The sequence below is a fragment of the Thunnus maccoyii genome, chromosome 18, assembly GCF_910596095.1.
Source record: "Thunnus maccoyii chromosome 18, fThuMac1.1, whole genome shotgun sequence".
NCBI classification, from domain to species: Eukaryota; Metazoa; Chordata; class Actinopteri; order Scombriformes; family Scombridae; genus Thunnus; species Thunnus maccoyii.
The window spans coordinates 13,177,192-13,198,505 of NC_056550.1; the positions used below are offsets into that span (position 1 = coordinate 13,177,192).

General features: G+C 42.3%; 1 protein-coding gene and 1 long non-coding RNA gene across 2 annotated transcripts in view; both read left to right on the top strand.

Moving 5' to 3' along the window:
- Nucleotides 1–3,414, top strand: part of LOC121883750 (Na(+)/H(+) exchange regulatory cofactor NHE-RF2) — a 30,929-nt gene extending 27,515 nt beyond the window's left edge. The window contains exons 4-6 of the mRNA XM_042392221.1: nucleotides 524–677; nucleotides 756–874; nucleotides 977–3,414. Of these exons, the coding sequence (XP_042248155.1) occupies nucleotides 524–677; nucleotides 756–874; nucleotides 977–1,141 (438 nt within the window). The 3' untranslated portion in view covers nucleotides 1,142–3,414. The remainder of the gene's footprint in view (nucleotides 1–523; nucleotides 678–755; nucleotides 875–976) is intronic.
- An 11,109-nt stretch (nucleotides 3,415–14,523) lies between these two features.
- On the top strand, nucleotides 14,524–20,604 carry LOC121883983. The gene is made up of 2 exons (XR_006092280.1): nucleotides 14,524–15,154; nucleotides 15,289–20,604. It is a non-coding gene; the product is annotated as an uncharacterized LOC121883983 (long non-coding RNA).
- The last annotated feature ends 710 nt before the right edge of the window (nucleotides 20,605–21,314 follow it).

Consider the following 21,314-nt stretch of genomic DNA (forward strand, 5'->3'; position numbering starts at 1 on the left):
TTGCAGATCCTTTTCAGAAAATACTTAAAAGTCTTCATTCAATGCTGCGTGCTTTCCTGCATCACTGTTGAAAAGATTCATAAGTCATAACAAGCGTTTGAGCAACTTTGTATGTGAGTGTTGCAGGCCTCTGATAGAAATGTTGAACGTGTAAAAAATCAGTATGTTGTTGCACGGCTCCACCTGCTGGGTTTATGAGATAGTACAGGCTTTCAGCAAAAAAAAGAGTGATGGGGAAGAAGGCTCATTCAGGTGCTATATTCAAAATACAAGTGAATATAACTCAACGATTCAATAACCTAGAAAATCTGACTTTTTATCATTCCTAAGCAGAAATCCAAATGAACTGGTACCAGTAAAAGTAGGACGTTAAATGTCAAGGATACTGCACTGTAGTATTGCTGTTTCGTTTCTTTCTCTGTATTTGGAAGATATGATGGAGCAGCAACAGTTTTCAAAGCCGTCAAAAAGAGCCTCTTCCCTTCCTACCAAAAACCTTTTTCTTTGTCTCTGTCTACTTCAGGTAAATGGCGTGAATATCGAGGGCATGCGGCACGCGGAGGTGGTGGCCTTCATAAAGAAAGGTGGAGATGAGACTTGGCTGCTGGTGGTGGACCCTGAAACAGACGAACACTTTAAGAGGAAGGGCGTTGTCCCCTCAGTCAGCCATGTCAAAGGTAGGACTGCTCTACCTGAAAAACAGTGTGAAATTTTCAGGATGCACCACTACATTGACTGATTGTTTGTTTTCTTAGACTATGACGGTCCGTCCATATCCAACGGGTCTCCGAGCCCTCATATCAACGGCAGCTCCACCACACAGTCCATCAGGTCCACGCACTCTGACCTCAGCAGCCAGGGCAACAGCACACAGGTGGGTGTGGACATTGATGTATGCTACTGTGTTTGGTCTTTGGTCCTTCACATGAAAGTCAGTACCCTCAATCCATCTTTGTCTTTCATATCTCCTGTCTAGCTGGCAGACGATGACGCCGGCCGGCTGTTGGACCCATTTGCTGAGACGGGCCTGAGTCTGAGCGCTACGGCAGCAGAAGAAAAGATAAAGGTCCATGCCAAAGAAAAGAAGAAAGCGCCGCAGATGGACTGGATGAAGAAATATGAGCTCTTCAGCAATTTCTGAGACATCCCCCTCTAATGACACTTCAAACACCAAAGCACATAGATAAGAGCTCTCGCATGGATGAGGTTGTGCTGTGGGAGAATGTCCGTCTTACTACACAGAACAGGTGTTTTCTTACAGAAAGAACCAAGATGACCATTTGTTCCTGGAATTTAATGTGACAAAAGGATAAAATTGTGGATTTTACTTTTTAAGCCACTTCAAAGACTATTTAACAGCTTATTTTCTCATTTCCTCATCAATACAACTGACTGACAGCAAAAAGAAGTGTTTACTTTGCTAAAATCGCACTAGGAGAGAAGAAGGAAGAGCATTAAAAGCTTTACATACATGTGCTTGTGTAAGATGGGAGTATTGCAAAAATGTTTTTCACTTATTTGCCTAGATCCTCGTCACTTTTACGCTACTTTAGTTATCCCATTCTCCCTACTCCTAGAGACTTCTTTCAAAACTGTTTCAAACACATGGGGGAGAGTTATTTTTTTATTTAAAATGTATAAACAACTATATAAAAAAACAGTATCACATCAACATGGACTGCATTTTAAAGGAGTTTTATGGACACTTTGACATTAATGATTGTGGACATTTTGGGAGTTTTGGCCCATCAGTCAGAGGAAGCTCAAAGTTGGCAGAAGATCACTGTGAAAGAGTTGAAACCGTCCGCCTCCAGTCCACACAGATGTTTGATAGGAACCACTGACAAAGAAAAGAAATTTCAAATCTTTACCTGCTGGTTAATTATCATGTTAATGCCTGGTTGTGTATAATGTATCCTGCATGTACATGAGCTCATCAACTGACCATCTTCAGACCACGTCACAAACCAGATGACTTGTCACTTAGCATTCTGTCATAACACATGTATCCATACTAACTTATTTTCACAGAAGTGCTCCAATGCAAAGGGAAGCACCACTAACATTAAATATATTACAAACAAATAATGGAAACTGGAGCCTAGAGGATAGGAAGATCTAAGTTTTTCAGGGCAAACAGTGTAAGGTGTATTTTTTTTTTATTTTTGACTTGATGTGTACAGCAGAGGGCAAACTTACACCACAAATAGAGGCCACTTTTAGCATTTAAACCTCACCTATGGTATCACATAAAAAAACAGAGTAGATGTTTATCCAGGTGTCAATTCACAATGTCCCTGAAACAAGAATAAATTCAGGTAAGGCAGAGGAAAGAAACCCAAGAAGATTTATTCTCAGTAGTGTGAGCTGGCTCTGAAGGCAAGAATAACTGAGGTAATCATTCAGACGTAATGTGATGTTATACAGTACTTACATGTATGACTGAGATTTGAAAGAAGGTTGATAAATAGGAAGGTAGAAAGTATTTTATGATTTAATGGAAGGAAAATGTACTGGCTGTAATAAGTCAGAATTAATTATCATCCTGACTATGAAGTTTATGGAGGAGCTAATAACATTAAGTGCCAACTACAGCGAACTCTTTATCAGTGAATATCTCTAAAAAAATAAATGGATAAGAATATATTAAGGTCAAGTATCATCTTGCTTTATCAGTGGTTTCAATGGAAAAGTTAGTGGAAAATCAAGCAAAAAGATCAATTGAGTTCACTTAAATCCAATAACTTATTAATTCCCAATGAGGAAATGAATCTGTCACAACAGAACAAAATGGAGCTTTTGAGAGCCAGGAAAGAAAACGAGGTTAAGGCTCAAGTCTCAGGATCTGACCAGCAATAATATGAGCGGAGTGCGAGCTGGTTGCAGCTTGTGGTGGAGGGAGAGAAGGAGAAGTGCACACAGTGAGGTCAGAGATGCTCCGGAGGATCTAGCGAAAGAGACTGTGGGAGCCATGGAGCTTACTGAGGATTATTACACACACTGGGACAGCTGTCACACACATGCTCACACACACATTTAGAGCACAATGTGTGTGTGTAGAGAATGTAGAACAAGTGGGACTGCAGGTTGGAGAAATGTCATCTATGTGGACAACTTGTCTTTTTTTTTTTTTTTTTTTTTGGATTCATTCACACTCTTACACTTGCTCCACAGCGCAAACACTCTAGCAGGAGTGTGTTGATTCATCTTTGAACATCAGTTTGTGATCTAGCATCCATGCGTGTGCAGTAGGGCTCGCGTTATATGTTCTGACACCCACAACAAAAACTCTCTTTTATCATGGCTGATGTATATACAGTAAAAGCTAACAGTATATATGGCAGGTTGCATTTTCAATAAAGTGTGACAATGGCGTTTTTTGAATATATTAAATTGTTGTCATCTCATCTTTTATTTATTTTGTGTCTCGCCTCATCATTTTGTTTTCCATCGCTCTCATATCTCTGTGTGGGATTGCAGCACTTTGTGTTGAATTTCTTTGCGGGATTGAAACTCGCTGTCTCTCCCTCTCCCACATTCCTCCTTTTTTTATTGGGACTTGCTGTTTCTACAGTATCTCTCATTTGCTGCAGTTTCCTCTTTCCCTCTTCCCTTCTCAACCCGCGTCTCTTTTTCTCTCCAGCCGAGGATTATGCTGGCATACAGTTTCAGTTTCAGCCTGTTCTCAGAATTCTCCACCAGCCAGCTGCTGTGAGCTTTCAGGCCACACAGAGGTTAAACAGAGGTCAAACGTGCATGTGTGTTTGTGTGTATGTGTGCTTTTATGTGTATCTCCATGGTCTGCCTTGAGGTACGCAGTATGTGACTTTTTTTCTACGTTTGCACATTTTCATCCAGTGGTGAAAGTAATACTCAGATTCTTTAAGTAAAAGTAACTAATACAACGATGTAAAAATACTCCTTTACAAATACGTCCTGCATTTCAAGTCAACTTAAGTAAAAGTACAGGAGTATGATCAGAAAAATGTGTTTAAAAAATTGAAAGTATTAATTTTATAGAAAAATGGCTGACATATAGTATTCTATATGACATTATAAGATTGTTAATAGTGATGCATAATGTGTTGGAACAAGAAAAACTCATTTTTTTACACAAATTTATGAAATATTGGATCATTTAACATAACTGGAGCTCAAATAGTTGTTTAAATCTGTGTGTTTAGAGAGGTAATCTCTCCAAAAGAAAAACAAAGTGCTATTAGTCCACTAGGTGGCGCACCTTCAGCATTCAGCATCCAGGAAGTAGGCCAAACCATGGTAGCGTGAGCCTGTGGGTACATCCAGTGCCCTACCTGATCTTTGTCGAAACGTAATGCCACACGTGGGCACATTATCAGGCTCCCTGGAGGTTATGGCAAGGCCGACTAGTGACGCCAGCACATCAAAGGACAGGCCCAGTTCAAAGCAGTCTGCAATTTCAGAGCAGTAAAAGCAAAAGAACAGAAGCAGAGAATAGAGCCACAGGTGGGCACTTTCTGTTTAGCCTGTCTCAGCCACTGCAGGCATTTCTACTTACTATTGATGATAGATGATTGCTTGTCTCGCACCCTAGGTTTCTGTTTTCCTCCAGCTTCCTGGACTTTCATTTAAGTTTTCTGTATGAACAATTTTCGCCTGTGGTTTTGCAGTCTCACTTTTATTCTGTTTTTGTGTCTCTGGATCCTTTCGATCTTTGTCAGTATCCATACCCACATCCCCACCCCAGCCACCATCATCCCACCCAAGTTAATAGTGGCACCCATTTACCAGTGCCAGGGCTGCCTAGGATGCAGCGGTGCCCGCAAGGAGAGAGAAACCAGAGACTGACAGGGAGGGGGAGAGAGAGAGAGAGAGAGAGAGAGAGAGAGAGAGAGAGAGAGAGAGAGAGATGAGGGAGGTGGGGGGAATAAGAGCGTCCCCATGGCAACTGTGTGTTTTTGTTAGCGCTCGTGAGTCAGACAAGCAATGACTCACAGTCAGGAGGAAACACACACACACACAGTCACATTCATACTCACACTCCCACTCACTCAAAGGGAAGCCAAATAAGGACAGCTACACCAACATGCACAGAGAGGGAGAGCGAGAGAGGGCAGAAAAAAGAAAAGAGAGGGGAACGAGTTGGATGATTTGAAAAAAAAAAAAAAAGCAAGAAAGAAACAAAAGCAAAGGAAAAGTTGAAAGTTAGAAAGATGAAAATAGCAAAGAGCTGGGACAGAAGAGTGCAAGCCACAAAATGGAGGGAAGCCGAAGAGCCAGAGGGCACGAGTACGGGCACATACCCTCTCCCAAGAGCACCCTTTGCATGGGTGGGGCTAGCGGAAACGCACACACAGACACACCCAGTTTGTGCACACCTTGGCTTAACTTGCTAAACCACCCATTTATTGTCTGACGCCTACACATATAGTAAGGCCACCTGGTTTTGCACAAAAAAACGAATGCATTTATCTGATTTTGCAAACTTTTTTTGGGTGACAAACTGGAAAAAAGTAACCAGTTTAACAAAGTTGAGCTGGGATGTGTATGTCTTTTAGAGTTATCTGACTACAGAGCTCATGTTGTTGCATTGTGAAAATAAGAAGCAAGATTATCCTTATGTTCGTCATCTCCGTCCCTTCTGACTGGTGGGTTTCTTTTCCCATGACTTGTTGAGTACTACGCTGATGAGGCGGCAGGTTTATGTGTGTGTACACTATGATTTACATACAGTTACTGACCACTGCTTATCCCACACCAAATGTGTGTTTTGGCCACTGTTGATCCTGACTGAGTGGCTCTTTGTGTGTGTGTTTGTGTGTGAGAGAGAGAGCTATCTTATGTAATATAACAGCAGAAAACAGACCACTAAGCAGACCATTTATTCTCACTGCAAAGAATATGTGTTTTTACAGTATCATAAAAGTTGATATACTGCAAGTTCTCACTGCTCCACTTCACAAAGCTGACTACTCACTTCCACCCAGTGGCTTTATGACTCCCTTTCTCTTTTTCTCTCTCTATCTTTTTCCTGCCATTTCCATTCAGTTAAATTCAGCTTTAATGGCATGATACACTGCCAAAGCCTTGGTACTAATACAGTAAATAATGATCAGCTTAGTTACTATTTATATATTGTATATATTTACAATTCAAATTCAAAATGTAATACACAGAAATAATCAATAGTATCTTAATTATTAATTAAATAAAATCACTTCCATAATTTAGAACAAATCATATAAATGTCTCTTTCCTTTCTTACTTTCTTTCAGTGCAACTTTCCCCTACTTTGACTCTCTTGCTTTACATCTCCAATGGCTGAAGTTCAGTGCAAAACAGCCAATCACAGCCCACTTGATGATCCTTCATGTCAGGTTTATCGCAGTAGAGATAACACAATAGATATATCACCTGCCCTCCAACGGCTGTGGATTGTTTCGCATATTTTGTGGGGGTTCACAACTTAAGAGCAGGAAAGCCAAAGTACACGCTCTGACTTTAAATGAGGGTTCAGTTAAAAACAAGATGCCTTTCTTGATAAAATTTTTCTACAAGCATGTTTTTAGCCACATCATCTCCCATCTGGTTTAATCCTTCCATCTAGCCTCCCCCCCTACGGCAGGTGAGCAGCAGGTGGAGAAAGCACGGCATGGTGGTTGGAGGTTTTATGAGGGAGAATGAGGAAGGTCAAAGGTCAGCACTAAGTGGGCAGGCAGATGGGAAAGAGCGTTAGAGGCCAATGCTGGAGCCGGGAAGCTAACGAGGCAGGGCGGACTGTGGTGTAGAGCTGTAAAGGGGTACAGGAATTGGGGAGAGTGTGTGCGCCTGTTAACACGCAAGTGATTAATGGGATGTAGGAAGTCACCCGGCTGTGTGTCACTCCAGATGATGTCAGCGGTTGAGGAGAGGAACAGAAACACCATGTGGCCACAGATAGGCTTCCTCTCTCGTTGACCACCACAAACAAAAACAGAAAATGACTCCACTTCCATGTACAGTACACTAGTTTTTTTAACAGTTCCCTAAATGAAAAAAGAAAAATGTGTCCATAGGCCAGTTGCACCATTATCTCATTCTCAATAATTATTCCTGATGGTTCACTTCTGTTTCTTCTTCCTCTTTTTCAGTCACACATAGACATGCTACCAGCACTGTCTGCACAATCAATTATTAATATAGTAATCAATGTCAATGTTACTGCCATCAAAAACTTGTGTTGATGTTTCAACCTCTATCCTCCAACTGACAAAGAGGGGTGACAGATAGATGACACTGTGAACTTCAGCATATCTGTTTTTAATATTCCCTTCTCTCTCCGTGATTTGCTCCCATGCTATGAGCTCACTGCAAGAAAATCCATCTCTGCTTCTTCTGTGTTTGTGTGTCCTGAGAACTCATCTGTTCACCGTGTTTCACCAGCAGCCAGACCCCGATAGCTGCAGCGCTCTTCATCTGGCCAGCTGGCCGGCCGGCCGGCCGGGTGGTCAGCTGGTTAGTCAACAGACTGTTTGGCTGCCTGGATGGATGGATGGATGGATGGATGGATGGATGGATGGATGGATGGATGACTGGCTGTCTGTGTCAGCAAAAACAGTAAGCAGCCTCGGGGAATTGGAAGGAGGCGCCGCTATCACAAAGGGGAGAGATAGAAGGAGGAGGTACATTGGAGCAGAAAAGGCCATTAAATGAGTAGGGAAAAAAACAAAAGAAAGGAGTCACATTACACAATGATGAGTTAGAGAGCTGGGATTGTGTAGGATCATGAACTGGCGTTCAGTGCAAGAGCAAGTGAGAGGGGCAGCAGGCAAGCGAATGAGGGGAATGCAGACAGAAAGAAAAGCGAGCAAGGAGGTGGGGTTGTAAAGGTGGTCTTGCCTGGGTATTTTTAGCATGTGCAGTGGGAGAGGGCGGTATCTTCTTAAGGGGTTTTTCCAGAGGAGTATATTTAGAGTTGGGATGTGTAAAAAAGACAGAGGGAGAACAGGAGGGATGTGCACTGTACACTATTGCCAGTCTGATGTAAGAGTCTGCAATAGGACCACACACATTCCTTTATTCTCTCTGTGGCACTGCCCTCTTACTCATTCACCTGTTGACTCACTTGATCATATAAGAGGAACACGTACAGGATATGTAAAGCCACAACCGCATACATTATATATGTATAGTTTTATGCACAACTACAGATCAAAAACACACACACACTGATGTTTTCCTGCTCCCCCTTCAACTCAAACTCACAAACCACTCACAAACAAGCACACTCCAAAACATACAACACACACACACATTCTTGACCCAGTTTTGAAACAGGGGAGTAGCTTTTCGACAGTGAACGCCCTGTGGACAGGTCGAACATTGAAAGGGTCGATGCTCAACAGCTTTTCAGCACATCAGCTAACACCAGGCATTCCAGACACCGCAAATCAGACAGCGATTTTCCAAATACTAAAGCAGCTAATGTGGTATAAAGTTGAAGGGAGAGAGAGAAAGAGAGAGGAAGACACAGCTGAAAAAGCAATGCTAATAATAATGAGAGAAATGAGAGAGAACACAGAGAGAAAGAGAGAGTGGTGTGGTCTCCATATAGCTTGCTAAGGATAATAGCATGCATGCTGGCTGGGGTAGACTCAGAGAAAGAGAGAGAGGAGAGCGGTGTGCAGAGCCGCAGTGACGCCATTGTGGTTCCACAGCACTTCCTGTCTACCGCCACAGTGTTTGTGTGTCTTGTCTCCACGGTAACTGCCAACACATAAATACCAGAGAAAGAGAGAGAGAGAGAGAGAGAGAGAGAGAGAGAGCACAGGAAGGAGAAAATAAGGACAGAACAGTCAAAGTCAAGTGGATCCTTTCGGAGCCTCCTAGCAGGCTGGTTTGAGTTAGGACGTGCAGATCTTTTTGTGGACTTTATGACTGAGTTCTGGACTGGTTTCTAGTGGTCCAGCGTGCGTGAGGTGTAGAAAAGTTATGACCTCAAATGTCCCAGGACTGGATCAGGGGGTGGATAGGGTAAGAAGAGGCTGGGAATGGGGGGAAAGTGCTGGAAGCTGTTAATTCAGGGTGGAACTGAGGATGAGGAGAGGGTGAAGGGTTGACAGGTTGATTAGGGAGGCCACCTTCTAGCTGGAAGTTTGCTGGTTCAGTCTTCTTTAGCAATGCTACCCAATACTGCTGGAGATCCCCCAAGCAAGATATCTATTTATATACATTACCTACCATTCTGCTCCACTGAGTTGCATGAAACATTAAAGATTCCCTCCAGTCATGTTCTAAGACATAAAAAAACCCTCTGCTTGGTGTAGTAAATTGTGTCTGATATGGTTTTTCCACAATAAAAATTACCATTAACTGTTAAAATTCCTTCAAAAAATCCTTAAAATCTCCTCCTTCTCCCTCATTGAAACAATCAGAATCTATGAATATGCAATAATATTGTTCAATTCAGAAGTTTAATTTCTGGACAAAATATGTCTCTTACTTCACTGAAAAGTCCATTCTCAGTCTATGTGCAGTGCAGGCTTCAAGTTTCCACATCACACTTTTATAAGTTGCATACTGGACCACGACTGACTCCAAGCTAGTTATGACGTCACAAATCATGGCAGTAGGCCAATCCCTTAAACCCACTCATCCCTTAAGCACAGAGAAACTTTCCACTTTCAGCAGACAAATGTGAAAACAGCCTTCGAGTGACAAACTCTGCCCATACATCATTCTGCACAGTGAAGCTGAAACATCACAGTGAAGGAACAAGAAGCGAAATATATTTCTGACTAGAGGAGGACTCATTGAGGGAATCAATACTCAAGATTTTACAGCCAAGCTAGCAGCTCTGTGAGGCTGTACGTCAATGAAAATGCTAACACTCACAATGACAATCATGCTGATGTTCAGTAGGTATTAGTTTACCGTGGTTGCCATCTTAGTTTAGTGTATTCGCATGCTAGAATTAGCACTAAACACAAAGTAGCTGAGGTTGATGGGAATGTCATTATTTTTGCAGGTATTTGGTCATAAATAATTAAAATTTTGATAATGATACTGGATGAAAAGTAAGAGGCTCACCAAAGTTATTACTATTCATCCTGAGATGGACATGAATGTGTGTACCAGATTTTATGGAAATCCATCCAATAGTCATTGAGACATTTCACTCAAAATGACAAAATTTATGGGCAGAGAAAGTGAACACTTTCCTTGCCCGTAAGAACTTATCTAAATACCCTTGGGCAAGGCATTGGCAGAGCATCTCATTGACCAGGAGCAGAGGACTGTCAAACTGTCAAACCTTTATGTGTGAACGAGTTTGCAGTAACTGTTGCCGTTAATGAAAATTTGTTCTTCGCCAACGTGTCTGTTAAAGCTGGGTAAAGCTGATACCTCACGGATCAGCTGGCACTAGCTCTTTCTCTCCTTCTCCTGCATTTCTTTCTCGTTCCAAAACCATTTTCCACTGCTTGTTGCATAATTCGATCTGACTCACCATGACAACCAAATGGAAGTTGATTTTTTTTTTCCCAGACCCTGTGGCCCAGATTAGAGTCACTTACTGTTGTCTGACTCACTGTCTAAGATGGTCACTCAGCCGAATGTCCCGTGTGACCAGTTGACGCACACACATACATATATGCATGCATAGTACACACTGCAACTTAAAGACACATTTTTACTGATATATATGCACTGAAATACATGCACGTATAAGCATGTAAAGTGTATGACCATACACAGAATAACACCTTTTGAAATAATTCTCATGTACATAAGAACACCTGCACATATATATATATAAGTCTGTACTCTGACCTCTGTGGTAAGAGACCAGGACAGAACATACTATGGAGTATATTTCTCAATGAACTATTAAGTAAAGATGACCCAACTCCACTATGACACCACAAATTTACCCACAAGTCTCACTGGAGCTCATGAGCAGCCTCTGAGGTCAGTGCTGCAATGTATGACTTCTTTATTTCACATGTGCACAATGGATACATATTAATTCACACAAATGCAAATACCCTATCTAACCCTAACCCTACCTAACCTAACCCACTACACAGTGGTGGAAAGAAACTAAGTACATTTAGTCAAGTACTGTACTTAAGTACAATTTTAGGTACTTGTACTTTACTTGAGTATTTCCATTTGATGCCACTTTATAACTCCAGTCCACTACATTTCAGAGGGACATATTGAACTTTCTACTCCACTACATTTATTTGCCAGCTGTAGTTACTTTTCAGATGAAGATTTGACACAATGGATAATATAACAAGCTTTTAAAATACAACACATTGTTAAAGATGAATCCAGTGGTTTCCAACCTTTTTGGCTTGTGACATCTTACAAAAAGCAGAATGTAGTCAGGGTCACATTACAGATGTCTGTGAGTTGTTAACAGCTCCACCAAACAATGATTTTTCCCTCTAGACTTCTTGCATGGTTTCATTTCAATAAATGTTCGAATGATCCAATATTTCACCAAAAATCAAAGATTAGAGAAAAAGTCCAAAAACTGAAAACAGATTTGTGTATCAGAACTTTGTTTCTTCTTCTTTCCTCTCTTATTAATCATCTCACGACCCTCAGATTTATCTGGTGACCCTTTGGAGGGGTCTGACCCCTAGGTTGGGACCTACTGGACTAAACTAGCTAACTGTATATAAAGTAGTTCAAACTAGCTCCACCTCCAGCAGCTACAACAGTAAAATGCTGCTCTAACACTGATGTTTCAGTATTAATAATCTAATGGTGTCATATATAATAATATATCAGTCAGAGGGACCAAACCACTACTTTTACTGCAATACTTTAACTACATTTGTTGCTAACACTTATGTACTTTTACTTAAGTAGGATTTTTCATGCAGGACTTTTACTTGTAATGGAGTACTTTTGCATTGCTGTAATGGTACTTTTACTTAAGTAAATGATCTGAGTATTTCTTCCACCACTGACATCAGGTCAATATTTCAATCTTATAATATTTTAAATACTTAATACTTAAGTAAAGGATCTGAGTACTTCCACCACTGTCTGGTACAGCTACACCTGTCACTGTTATCTTTTGAGAATGGACTCATCAGTTGAGACACAGACGTGCAGACAGACAGACACACACACAGTGGGAACATTTACAACAGTGCTTACATATCACCTGTCTTTACAAAGAGCTGATAATATTTCACAGAACCATAAAGAACAGAGGCCGTAGGTGAAGAAGAAGCACAGAGCTCTCTTTCAGCACCGTTTTCCAAATACCACTACCCTCACTGCCAGCAGGAATGATTGCAGAACATTCCGCACCAAAGTTTGCTCTCAATAAACTGGCGTTGGTGGGAGAGTTGCACGATATGGTCTCCCTTTTACAGTTTCATACCAGGCTTATTTGCATCATTTTTCACCCAGACTGAAAGAACCAACCCTGAACTGAGAGTTGTCTTAAATCCCCTTGTAATGAAAAGCTTTTGAGAGCATCTTTCTTTGCGATCTGCATCATGTCAGTCATTACAGTACTGGTGTTGCATGCGGCTATGCTAATTGTCATCTCTGTGAGGCAAAATAAGAGAGGAGTGTACATACCATGCACCAGGGTTTTGACCACAGAATGGAGATGGAATTTTTTTTTTTTTACCAGTGATGAGTTTATGACATGGACGACCCATTTAGCATTCTCTCTATCAGCTCATCTGACAATTGAGTCTCACATTGACCTTGTACATGGTATGTAGAGATGATCAGAGTTCATGCAGTAGTACAGATATGCAAGAAAGAGAGAGACAGAGAGAGTGGGGAAAAGGAGAAATTCAATGAAACATTTCTCTCTCTCATACACAATTAATCTTTGTTAACCAGCAATCAAAAAGTTTAAGTCATTCGTCACACTTCATCAACTTCGGCTGTTATGCAAAGTTGTTAATCCCTTATGAAGACAACATAGAAACTGAGGTCCATAAACAAAACATTATCCCATCTGAAGATAAACCTTGTATCGTAGTCATGTGTCTTACTGGCATAGTCATTTCACTAAGCTTGAATGCATGTGTTGCTAAGATACGTGTAAGTGTGTATGTGTGTGTGTGCTTGTGTGGAATGTGTGACGTCCGCTCTCACAGGGGCGTGGTTGTCTGTGCAGGACTTCGTCGCTCACACACACACACCCAAAGGCTTCGGGGGAAGAAGGGGAAGTCGTAAAGCCTCTAATAGCACCTCTCAGAAGCTCGTGTTACTGTCCCTCTCTGTGTGTGTGTGTGTGTGTTGGGGGGGGGGGGAGTCCTATGTTTGACAGGTGCAGATTGCAGATCAAACCAAGCTTGGATATGTATGAACACCTCACAAACACACACAAATACAATAGCCTTATACCATATCTTTTTTTTTTTTTGTAATTCAAATTCTTATTGCTTTTATCTTTGGTACAGTGTTTCACATTGTGAGACATTCCTAGTTGCTTACAACACATGTAACAACAGTGGCATAAAAAATAAAAACAAAAAACACAATAGAAATAAAATCAGTAGTATAAGGGACATAAAAATAATAACATGACTAGGAAGAATATCCATGCAAGAGATTATGATATTAATTACTATCAGGAGACAACTTTCATACTACAGGCTTATCAATCAGTGTGATATGAGTCCAGAAAAGATCCCAAACTGGTGCCAGCCTTATCCATATCTGAAGTTGTAAAGACCGTGATATAAATACTGTGACATTTCAGCTGTTTTCTCATTTTGAGTAGTGAAACCACCATTGCTGTCAGTTGATTTGAATCACTGTTATTGAGAATTTATTATTGTTCTTTATATGGGTAAAATACAGACATCAGTGTCACTACAGTGACTAAGATGTGATGTCCTGATCACACAGAGTTGCTAAATTTAAACTTTTATGCACACCTGTTGACTCATTCCACTAGCTCTCACTCCCACTCTTTCTTAACTTTTGGCTGAAAATGTTTTCCAGATTGAATCACTGTCTAGTTTTAAGCAATCTGAAAAAAGCCATGTTTTTGTCTTTTTTTTGCTTAGATTACTGTAACTCCTTCCCAAGTTGAAAGTTACTCTTTCCGTGTAAAAAAAAAGCTTGAAGAACAGGAGACAAGACCACTTAATGCTGCATTGTTTACCACAACTAAACTGATCAGATATTTGCCCACATCCATAGACTTTGACCAAGGCTATGGATGTATATGTATGTAAAGTTAAATAAGTTTTTTTTGTCACTGCACCATAAAATGCAACAACTGTTAATTATTGGCTCTAACCTTGTCAATATTTCTCTTTGCTTTTATACTTTTTACCCTTCTTTCTGTCTGTTTTTAAAAGTTTTGCAATTAAAAATCATTAAATAATGAATACACTTATCCGTATGTATGCACACAACTGTGAATTCCTAGATTTTTGAAAAAAGGTAACAAACGTCTCCAATTTTTTTTTACAAAATGATATTAAAAGCACGTTCTGACATCTAAGAAACAGCTATTATAGTTTTTATAAACAGTGTCTCAGCAGGATAAATGTGTTCACTCTGATCATTGTCAGACATAGAGAGATATGATGACTATCTGACTTAAAACATGTAACTTCTTGCTATTCTCACCTCTGTACAGAACATCTTCAACATACAAAGCATTGTAACAAAACCACCTCAGTATGTTTGTCCATTGAAACACTGCACATTTAGCTCTTCCTGCCTGCTATTGACTCAAACAGCCTCTGCTCGTTTATTAGCAGCTGTGTGGCCAATTATCTCCCTGCCCCCTTTCCTGTGTTCTAGCAGCAGCAACCTCGGCCATGCACAAGGGAAGAGGGGGAAGAGAGGGGAGGCAAAGGGGAGACAAGGAAGGGGAGGGCCCCTCTCCTCTGACATCGTCATAAAGGAATCCCCTGCACTGGGCAGGGTCCGCCCACTCGCTTACTCTCACCCTGTCTGGCTCCCAGACACACTCGCCGTTCACACACACTCCTGTCTGCACAGCCGAAGGAGAGAGACTGACAAGAAAGACAAAGAGCAAGAGACACAGAAGAACAGCAAGAGAGAGAGAGAGAGAGAGGGTGAGAGAGGGGCCGGCAACTGTGAAGTTCAACTTTGTGACACTGGAGAGCATGAGGAGAGTGAAAATGAGACGGGAGGAAAGGAGTAAAAAAAAAATGTTTTCTCTCAGGTAGGTGTAGCTTTCTTCTCAGAAGTTGATTGTTGCCTTTTTACTGTTTTATGACTTTATTACCCGGCAAATCTGTACACTTTTCTTTGACTTTCTTTTTTTTTTTGTTGTCTCGAACCACTGGTCTTCCACAGAGAGGCACTTCACACTCACTTCACAGCAAATCTTGCAACCTGTTGATCAGGACAGACGTCCACATGGAGTGACAGCAATATGTGCCTGCTATTCAAATGTACTGTAATATTGGTACTGGAATATTGCCCCGATCTGAGTCTGCGGTCTGCCACTGTGGACCGGCTCCATTACAAAGGTCAGATGTAAATAGTTTCTTTGAATGGGATGGCTTAATTTCTGTCTGCCTGTCTGCGTGTCTGTCTGTCTGTCTGTTTGATTTGGGGATTATATCTCCACCCGTCTGAATGATTTACTGCATAATTGCCTCTACCTGTTTGTCTTTCTTCCTATGCAACTGTCTGCGTACGCTGCCGTGTACGTCTGTCATCCGTTTACCCGTGCGTGTGTGGTCTATCTGTCTACATGTCCATCATTCTGTGTGCTTCTTCGTGGGGTGTCGCTGGCAGCACAATGCGGGAATAGAGGTCATAAAAAGTTCTAGAAAAGCAGCCGAGATACGTAATGGTAGTAGTGAAACGAGGCCGGAGTCGCTCAAACATTCCTCTCATTGTTCAGAGGCCCTGTAAGTCTGTGAGCTCCCAAACCTCCATGAAAGGAAGGGAATCCAGCAGCTACTGTAGCTGTAACCCAGTTTCAGCTACAGTTCAGGTCCGGCCGTCTCCGTCTTCCTGTCCGCTGTCCTGCTGTCTGATTCCCCTCTGGGAGTGTTGGTGTTGGCCAAATTGGGCAGCAGAAGGCAAAAATGGAGCTGAATGAGGTTAACATGAGGGTGAAGCAAAGAAGAGAGACATGATAGAGTTAATTTGGGCCAACGAAAGGGGATGTTCTGCTTTGCTCTCTATGCGACTGACTGTGGCATTAGATAACCTCTGAGGCAAAGGACATGGGAGAGAGGCAAGAGAGGTGGGAGATATTGTTATTCTGCCTTTAACATTGAGGTATCATGACGTTGTAAATCCTGCCAGGGAAGGCCAAAAGGGTGGATGAATGGATGGATGTAGGAAAGGTGGAATAGAGGGAGCAGAAGGATGAGAGAAGGTTGGAATCCAGGGCTCAAGCCTTGGCTTTGGTGGGGCGGCTTATGCCCGGCAGCAATCCGTAGGAATGGGCCCAGGCTCAGGAAACCGTGGCGTAGTGGAATAAAAGTGGGTGTGTGTGTATGTGTGTGTGTGTGTGTGTGTGTGCACAGTTTCTGCATCCATTTGTACATGTGTGGTTCAGTGGCAGCAGTGCGGCTGTGGACTAAGTACAGGGCTGGTGGTGGTAAGGGTGTTTGGCAACGAATCAGGCAGAGGATAGGGTTACACGCATTGGGCTACAGGGAGCAGACCACGAGCTTGGGCTGGGCTCTTCACTGCTGAGGCTAGCTTTACAGCCTGAAGAGACTTAGAGCTTTTCTCTTTTTTTTTTTTTTTTTTTTTTAATCTGGAGCTGGAAAAACTTTTTTTTATTCTCAGACTAATGTCCCACATGTGGCGCGTTCCACTGATTCCAGGTCAGCCAATGAACGTTCCTCTTTGATTCAGGAAAAGTGCAGGGAAGGACAGAGAAGGCCCATAGACCATAGTAGATCACGAGTCCTTGTTTGAATGTCATTGAATGTCACAGCCCCAGCAATAATTACACCCTCACACGCAATATGAAACAAATACAATCTTACTCACATGCACACACATACCCAGACACACACTCTGTCTGGAAGCCAGGGAGCTATAGGGTGTGGTGCTGTGAAAGGTGTGTGGGTTCAAAGATCTAGGTTTTAGTGGGTGGGATGCGTACTGCATTTTCACACATTTTCACATATTTTTCAACTGTTTTGCTGTATTTGGGGTAAAGAAACTAAGATGGTTGAATTAGCATCCATCCAAAAGATTTTAGAAGGCCAAGTCAAGATGTCTGCTCTTCCACTTCTGAGTTCATACTGTTATTGGTCAGACTGAAGACTCAAAAACATTGTCTTGAAAATGTAAGTAAAGCAAAAAAGTTGCAGTGAAAATGCAACCACAGTTTCTGCTGCGTCAGGCACCCTTCCTCCTCACGCTCGCTCAGGTCTTCACCTTTTTGGTCTTAGCAAAAGGCTCAGGTGAGGTAGTCACAGTTACTTTTTTGTTCCTCTGCGAGACGTATTCTGCACTTATCAGGGCAAGTGTTTTTAAGAGGCGTAATAGATACGACGGCAATTATGAAAAGCAAACGTGGCATATTTACACTTAAAGGAGGGAATTCAGACGTTATTGTAACCCTTGTGCAATGTTGACATAATGTCTTGAACCATTAGACTTAGACATATTGATTTCACATGAAGCTGTGGTTGGAAACAAGCTGCCCTCTGTGAAATTCTCTGATGCAATGGAAAGATATAAAAATGACATATGTTTCAGTTTGATAAGTAATTACTAATAAAGTGCACAATAGCACCGGACAGCCAGCCTGTGGGGTTACCCTGCTCACTGTTTGCTCTGTGAAGCAGTTCGCAGCCTGGAGGTGCGAATGATGTCAGATTGGTATGTATTTGTACTATTCCTGGTTTATGAGACAGAGTGAGAGAGTGAGAACCCAGCTAACGCACATGCCGTGTTTGCCCGGCAGTCCACTGACATAACTGTGTTTGTTTATTGATAGTGAGCATATTGTGTGCAAAGAGCCAGATTGTGTCTGGCCTGTGCATGTGTGTGCATGTGTGTGCGTGCATACAAGGGCATAGGGAGAGAGAAGATATGTGTTGAAACAACAAGGGGTTGAGATCCAGCTGTCTCAACAGAGGCTCTTCCACTTAACTGTTTGCCCTTGTGTAAACGGCAATGTCAATTCTGAACTCACGCTGAAGAGGAGAGACGGTCTGTGAAAACAGCCAGTGGCCACGTCTACACTTGGACCTCCGTACGTCGTGTGCACGAATATCAACATAGCAGAACACACACATAGCGTACAATGTACACCCTAAAATCTGTACACCCTAAAAGGAGCTAAGCACACACACACACACGCTGGTCTAAAACACCCACACACAAGGCCGAAAGCCATGTACTTTACTAGGGTACATCTGCTGGCGATCGTCACTCAGTGATACTAATTTTCCTATTCCACGCCTCCGTCAGGATGCAACACGTTGGCACAATTATGAGCTGCCAATGAGTTGCAGCCCACATTGCAGAACCTTATGATTATTTCTAACCATAATAAACATCCAATTTGAGAAAAGTGTAACAACAGCATTGCTTGGCTCCAATGTAGGACTCCAAAAAACAAGACAGGCCAAACGCAAAAGTGAGACATGTTGAGATCCTCACAGCGAGTGTTTGAGGTGAGGTGTTGGACAGCATGCGTCAACCAGAATGCCGTCATTACAGGGGAAGGGAAGGAATGAGCTCATAGACATTAACGGCTGCGGGTTCGACCGGGGGAACGCAAGGGGGAAGAGAGAAACCGATGGAAAAGATGAAAAGGCAGAGAAAATAACACACGAGATGAGCCACTGCCAGATGAAAGGATGGCGGGATAGAGGGTTTTAGGTCGATGGAGAGGAGTTAAAGAGGAGTTAGCGTGCTGTCTTTGATGGGTGCTGGGACCTTAAACGACCTTCTTTCTTAAGACGGCACCTCTGATTGTGACCATGTGGAAACAGACACTTTCATGTGCATATTTTAGTTTTCCATGAACTGGGTGACTAAACAGTGGAGTGCTTTGTAAGACTGAGCTGCGCCACAATGTGATAATAATATCTCAGATAACCTGGCCCTAAAATTATGCCGATCCAGCCTGGGCCTCAAAAATGCTTCTTGTACTGTAATCTGTGAGAGAGAGTAAAAGAGAGACATTTTATATAAAGAGAGAGCACACAGAGAAAGAAGCAACTTTTTTTTTTCTTTTTTTTTTTAATTTCTTCTCAGTGGCACCAAAATTTGTGTGTTCTGAGCGATTTCTAAATTAGTGTTATTGGCTGATTGGACCACAGACTGAGAGAAAGAACATTGGCCTGGAGGAAATTAGAAAACGGTCTGCTGAGTTTTATGTTTGCTGCTTAGCGCAAGTTGCTTAGTTGAGTGGTATTAAAAAAAAAATACTGAATTCTGTTAAAGACACGGTATCAAATGAGAAGTAGGTCTTTTTTACTATTTTGGGAAGCTCTTTCCAAGCATTCAGACCTGGCTGCAGCAGATTTGTGACAACAATGATACAGCATTAGTGACGGTGCCCAAGCTCACTGTGATCCTGGCAAAGCTCTGCAGCAGGCACACAGCGACAACAGACGGCTCAAACTTATTTAGAGTCTGGAGTTCCCCAAAAGCGTCCCACTGACTCATACCTTGTGCCTGGTGGAATATTCATGCTGCTGAAAATAAGGGGATGGCAAAACAGCATTCAGTGTGGATCTGGAGCTCGGAATGACATTCAATTATTTAAATATGTCCTGTCCAGACATGTAAAATTCAACAAAAAGGAATTCACAATAATATGTTCTGCTCTAGGCGTGATGAGTGTATGTGCTTGTCCTTGTTTTTTTGGGGTTTTTTGCTAGTGAAGGATGTTATCATGTATCATTTGACAGACAGTAATTAGACAATAACCTATAAAAAACATAGTATCAGTTCCTTTACACAACATGAAAATTCCTGATCATTTCTTGAGACATTTAGCAGTAGCTTAGCGGCAGAGGAAACACGGCCCAGTGATCTCCAGCCTTTTTCCCTCACACAAGGGGCACAGATAAAGGGGCAGAAGCAGAATAGAGCGGAGCAAACGTCTTTTAAAGGGAGTGCCACTTGACTGGCCACTTCCTTCTAGCCTAATTCTCCATTCTGTCATTGAAAAGCTATTTTTATAAGAGGCCACGGGAAGTCTGGGAGTTGACGAGGAACATGCACATACAGTACACCCAGGACTGAGAGAGAGAGCGCAGCGGCTATGACCTGTGGATGACAAAGATGTAGCGAATCAGACCACTTTAGATGCGCAATACAGCTAATTAGGCAGCAACGTTAACTATTACAGGTAACAATGATGCCGGAGGTCAATTTATTTATTAGTATTCTTGCATGCTTTGACATCTTCTCACCACAAACTGTCTAGTGGTCTCTGTTGGCCAGGGGAATTCCTGGCAGAGTGATTTTTGAGACTACAGGACTGAATCACATTGCCAGGGATTTCCAATGGCTGACACGAATAAGAGCGACTCTTTCTCGTTCACACACTAATTCGCTAACTCGCGCACAGTCTCACCCATGTTTCTAATTTGCATACTCGCACACAACACACACACACGCCCATCTCGCTCTGTGTCATGAACAGATGCTCACAGCCTGGCTGTGCGGCAGCAGGACTTAACCCACATGTGAACAGTGAGTGTCTGCCATGTTCACAGTGGTTAAGTTCTGCCGCCACAGGGCCACAGCCTGCAGCAGGGAGAGTAAAGGTCAGGGAGGGGCTGCGCTGCATCAAACCACCGCCCTTCACATCGACACCAGATGAGCAAAGGCCTAAATTTATACCTCTGTAGATATTGTGTAGGTGTGTAAACAAAGGCACAGAGCTGATGACTTAATTTGCCTTTTGAAACTGTTCTTAGACTCTTTTTACAGGCCTGTGCTGTGACAGTATGTGTTGAAGTTCGACAGCATGCGTGGCCAAGTGCCTGTGTGGCTCATGGGTGACTCACTACCATGGTGCGAGACTGTCAGGGTGATGCACTGTGGTAAAGGAGGGGTTTATGGAAGTAGGTATCACTGTCTGTGAGCTTCTTGTAATGACTGGTAATCTGTTGAATTAGTTGAAATTGTGCGGCTTCAGTGTGTCAGTGTCTGCTAAATGTCAGCTGTCTCATTAGTGTCGAAGACTGCTCCTGTTCCTGTTGGGCAAGCAATATGCTATCTTATGTCGTCATTTGTATCAGCGGCTGCCAGGATCTCTCGGGGGCAGTGTGTGTCTGTGTCTGTGTGTCTGTGTGTGTGTGTAGATTTGTGTAACTTTACGCGTGCATTCATGTTTTGTTTATGCTTCCACCTGTTGATTTCTGCATGAGCATCAG